Below are 5,021 nucleotides of genomic sequence, written 5' to 3'. Positions count from 1 at the left end.
TTTTTTTTTTTTTTAAATTGCAACCTTTTTATAATATAATAGGGCCCCTTAGGCGTAAAGCCAATCCTCAGAGCATTAGCATCCGAGAAAAAAAAAAAAAAAAAAAAACTCTATTTTACAGTTTTAAACATCACTTTATCTATTTTACCATCTCATTTTACAACTCACCCAACATCTCAGTTTCTATTTTTACATACAACTCATTAAAATAATATAAACCATCCCATTAAATAATAATATAAATATAAAGTGGGTGAGACAAAGTAAGAGAGAGAGAGAGAGAAAATTGAATAAAATATCTTATTTTAGTTTACAAATTCATGAATAATAAGTTTTAAATATAAGAACTTACTATTCACAAGTTGTAAAAAAATTGGTGGGTTCTAGTTAACTCAACTGGTAAAGTCTCTAATGGTTAAATAAGAGATTTGAGATTCAATCCCCACCTACATCAAAAATTGATTGATGTCTTGGTCTGATAATAAAGAGCTATTATCAGAAACAAACGTCATAGGTTGAAACTTTCTCTGGATAGAGCTCTTTTTTAGATGTCAAGTGGCTATTTTAGCAACTTGGGGGGTTTTACACCCCCAATGCTAATGCTCTCAAAATTCCACTTAAATTGGGATGTGGTGCCCGACTGTTCTCTCTAAGCCCACCAAATCCTAGCCCTCAAAATTGGGGAGAAAATGGAGAAGAGGAGAGGGGTTGATAAAAATTACACATCTACCCCTGATTCTCCCCCTACTGTTTTATAAGTTGATTTTTATTTTTTATTTTCTTTAAATTAAAGGTTTGGCTTTTATTTATTTATTTACCCCAACTCTGGTATTTTCTCCCCCTAATAAAGGTAGCCCTTAAGTTTGGTTGGGATGAATGGTGATAGACGATGTGACAGTACATAGAGTTTTAAATTTATAAAATTTAATTTGAACTATAAAATAAACTCTCTTTTCTCCTTACTTGAAATAGAGAAGAGATTCTGGTTTAACATGAGGTGCAAAAGAACTTGAGCTATTCTCACTAGTACTGCAAAGGCAAAGCTGCTCGCTCATGATACAAAACCATTGATACTACACATTATTAGGTATAACATTATGTAGAGAATAAATCTTCCTCTGAGTGATTAATGTTACAAACAGATTAACTGCGTCTTTGGAAAACAAACAGGGAACCTCTAGAGCCCTTCCCTAACCTTACCTTGTCATCTATGTATGTGATTTGGAGTTTAACCTCACTCTCACCACCATATCGGAACTCCAATATTGGACCTATTCTCAGTTCAGGTGGCTCAAATACAACTTGAATCCATTTGTCATCCAGAGCCTTCAGTGTCCCTGTTCATGTACATGTGTAGACACAATGTCAGAATCATTAACTCTTGGATTTGCATAGAGAGAACACTCAATAAACGGATGATACTAACAAATGGAAGTTTAGACAGAGCATGGTGCTATGTGGACATGATCAGGCCACAAAGGTCAGTGTTGGTACCCTGTAGCTAACGATGAACTCAAAAGTAATGTATCTGAATCATCATTTGAAGGATATTATAAAGTGTGCAAAAACATTTTCTTGTCATTTTAGAGCTCCCATTACTAGCTAAACCATATGATGAACTCAAAAGTAATGTACCTCATTCATCATTTGAAATTGAAGGATATTATAAAGAGTGCAAAAACATTTTCTTGTCATTTTAGAGCTCCCATTACTAGCTAAACCATATACTTAGGCTATACATCCTGACATTGAAAGCCATTTAATTGCAACCATGGGTAGAAAGCTTAGGGAATGAGAACCTCGCTGACCGCTTATCAATTGAGCCTGAGGCCAACAAATAAAAAGTACAGATTTATATCTTACAAGAAATTCATTCATTTTGGTCAACCTTGGACATCGGCTTAGAGCTCGCATAGCTAGCTCATGTCGATAACACAAAGACAGGTTTAGATACGGAACATATAAGCTTAGTAACCCATTTTGCCATTAAAAATGGGGTCAGCTTACTAATGAATATAAATTGTGATGTAATTATATTGGTACTAGTTACCGGGGCTGGGGATGGGGCCGGGGGGGGAGTTGGGTGTGGAAACCTCAACTAATAGATAATATTAGTGCTAAGCCAGACTTTGACAAATCCAAGAATGCATAAACTTAGTGAAGAAGTGTGAATTATAGCTACCCTCAGACAGACACAATGTTGGCTTGCCTACCCTAAATTGTGTGCAACTTGATCAGGGCAAGCCAATCCATAGTCGACTCATACTCAGGAAACAATAAGGATTAAATTTCATTACTAAGAAAATGTTGTATCATTGACCATACAAATATGGATATTCCATTTCATACAACAAAATTGTTGATGGCATACCTTTCAAGGAGACCTCTCCATCCAGAAATCCAAAAGCCCTAATGGAGACCTTGTTTAGAACAGTGTTGGGAGCTTCGATAGCCTGTATCATTTCCTTTGTTTTGAAAAAAAAGCGGCCCAATGCACTCCTATAGCCACCCCCAGGTGATGTTGGAATTGAACAGTACACCACGTCCCACTCTGAAAAAAACACTCGTATTGTCATGCCATGATAACGAAAATGACCAAGTATGTAAATAGCTGACTATCACAGGAAATCCATGGCCAGAAAAAAGATGGTACTATTATTCAACGTTTAAAAAGTATGTTAATTGCCATATTTAGGAGCCATTGTGGATTTACAAGTTGAGCTGAATAACTCTGAGGTTCAAACTTCTTGTTTAGGAAGCATTGTGCATATTTCACGCACCTTGTGAATAGGTGAAGATACTAATAAATACAGATTGAAACAAGATCAGTTTTTATTATTATTATTTATAAGGTAGACAGAAACCCAAACCCACAACCCCACGGTCCTCAACTTCCACCCCATTCCTTTTTACAAGGAGGTAACATTTGAGCTAAAGCTTATTGGCATGAAACAAGAAAAATTGTTTCAATATGTTGGTTATTTTCAAATTTTTTTGCTTTCAACTAGATGATAATATTTAAAGGGAGAGGGAGTATGTGAAGAAACAGAGGATCCCATCCTGCACGTGGGAAGTTCAATGAATCAATCAGAAAGATTGATCAAATATATAGGTTTTACCTCCAAATATGAGAGGGCATTTCACAGGCTCACTGACACAATATTTCTGCAATTCTTTAGCCACTGCAGCTACCCCTTCGTGTTCTTCCGGTGTTAGCAAAACTCCTCCATCTGTTTGTGTCACCTGAATTAGAGATATAACTCAGTTTCCAAAACTGTCAAATATTTAAACTCCACAGCATAAACCAAGGAGTTATGGGAACAAATCATCTTAGTCTTGGAAACTAGAAATTAGGCAGTCAAACTTGAAAAGTAGATTCAATGTAATGGTAATGGTATCAAAATAACAAAGGGTAGTGGCAGGCAACAACGGAAACATTAATTCAAGAACACCTAATGAAAATGAGGAACCACAGACATGGTTGAAATAAATTAAACAATAGTAGTAAAGAAGACATCGAAAATTAGATGACTGACTACAATCAGGGGTTGACCAAGCTCTGAAGTATCAACTATCAACAGCTAAAGGTTGTCCTAAAGGCTGTGGAAGAGTGGATAACTGCTCAAGTATGAAGTTTGGAAATCAGGGAGAATAGAGGACATCAACTTTCGTTAGACTACTGCACCGATAAAACCCAGCTTATTTGATGAAAGTGGGGGGCATAGCACTCACATTTTTTTCAAAAGAAAAAAGGTAATTGAAATGCCAAACAATCTATGCCCTCTTTAATGAGCATTTGAGATGATTTTTCTATCAGGAAATTGAAAGAAAAATACAAACTTTAGTGCATAGTAAAGAGCAGTAATCATTGAACGGATGTCTCAAGTTCAATTCTATCTTATCTATCAAAAAAAAAAAAAAAAAAAGAAAGAAAAGAGAGAGAGAGAGACTACTAGCATTTGACCAATGGAACTACATGTTTTATGGGCGTTTCTCCAGATTGGCAGTTTAAGTTTTGTACTGCCATTGGGTATTATAAGGTACAAATGTTTATAACCAATGAATTTTAGCTGAATTAGTACTTCCTAGTGTTTTCAAATGAGAAGGCCAGGCATATATATACACACAAACACAGACACAAAGGTACAAATGTGTAAATGTTATATCTTATCCAATGACCCAGTTGATTTAATTCATTAACTTACTGTAATAGATACCAGCAGCAACAATGTCAAACATTTATAAACTTGTTGGGTATTCGATCCCTTTATTTGGTGTTAGAACTTAGAAACAAAATTTAGGAAAAAGAAAAGCAGAACCAAACATCAGAGACTGAAGGTAAAAGGAAATGGACATATACCTTGGAAAGAATAGAGGCAACAAGATCCTCGGGACCGGTCCGCACCTCTGGGTTGGAGACTGAAACGGAGGCAAAGATTCTTAATGGTTTGTGGTGGCGATAAGGAAGTGAAACTAGGCCTTTGAGAGGTGGATTAGATTTGGATATGGATATGGAGGGTACTGAATATAGAAGTTTGGGTTTTGAATGCTGGGGCTGGGCGCCTCTGAATGAGATCGAGAGAGCTGAAGAATGAGCAGCCAATGCCATAGATTGTGCTGCACTTCACCTGGACTCTCCAGACTCAGACGGTCAAGACTCTCCTTAGAGATCATAGATAGATCATTTTGTTCTGTTTGTGGATAGGAGGTGCCCGATGTGCCGGATTGAGAATCGACGGTAGGACCCGCGTACAAATTGAACTACTTCTATGTTTCTGCCACGTGTATATACCTGATTTTTTCCTTATCCGTGATAAAAGTGGATTTGAGTTGTGCAGGACTGTTTCGGTAATATTGTTCTAATAACGTTATTTTAGTACTATAGAAATATGTGTAGATAAAAAAGTATTGTGAAAATTCGTATTATGTTGTTTAAATAATACAACCAAACAAGCCATTACTTTCTTGAATACTTTGTTCAAAGCCAAGCTTCAATAACACACATACAAAATTTGACAACC

The 5,021-nt window shown here is 36.2% G+C and overlaps 1 protein-coding gene across 1 annotated transcript; it reads right to left on the bottom strand.

The window, feature by feature from the left end:
• Positions 1 to 1,054: 1,054 nt before the first annotated feature.
• LOC126710429 (probable plastid-lipid-associated protein 8, chloroplastic) lies at positions 1,055 to 4,684 on the bottom strand. Its single transcript, XM_050410880.1, has 4 exons — positions 4,361 to 4,684; positions 3,120 to 3,243; positions 2,372 to 2,551; positions 1,055 to 1,337 (listed from the first exon to the last, which is right to left on the bottom strand). Exons 1-4 carry the CDS (start codon positions 4,607 to 4,609, stop codon positions 1,144 to 1,146), a joined length of 747 nt encoding a protein of 248 aa, XP_050266837.1. The 5' UTR covers positions 4,610 to 4,684; the 3' UTR covers positions 1,055 to 1,143.
• Positions 4,685 to 5,021: the final 337 nt, after the last annotated feature.

The sequence above is a fragment of the Quercus robur genome, chromosome 12 (assembly GCF_932294415.1).
Source record: "Quercus robur chromosome 12, dhQueRobu3.1, whole genome shotgun sequence".
Classification (NCBI taxonomy): Eukaryota; Viridiplantae; Streptophyta; class Magnoliopsida; order Fagales; family Fagaceae; genus Quercus; species Quercus robur.
This window is presented reverse-complemented; position numbering and strand designations above follow the sequence as displayed.

Bases quoted from the DNA above. Each gene is read 5' to 3' on its own strand.
- LOC126710429 (XM_050410880.1), bottom strand. From the start codon at position 4,609: ATGGCATTGGCTGCTCATTCTTCAGCTCTCTCGATCTCATTCAGAGGC. The intron at 2,552-3,119 runs GTAAAACCTATA...TGTTTTTTTCAG, and splicing joins ATGCCCTCTCATATTTGGAG to AGTGGGACGTGGTGTACTGT. The intron at 1,338-2,371 runs GTATGCCATCAA...GTACATGAACAG, and splicing joins TGGAGAGGTCTCCTTGAAAG to GGACACTGAAGGCTCTGGAT.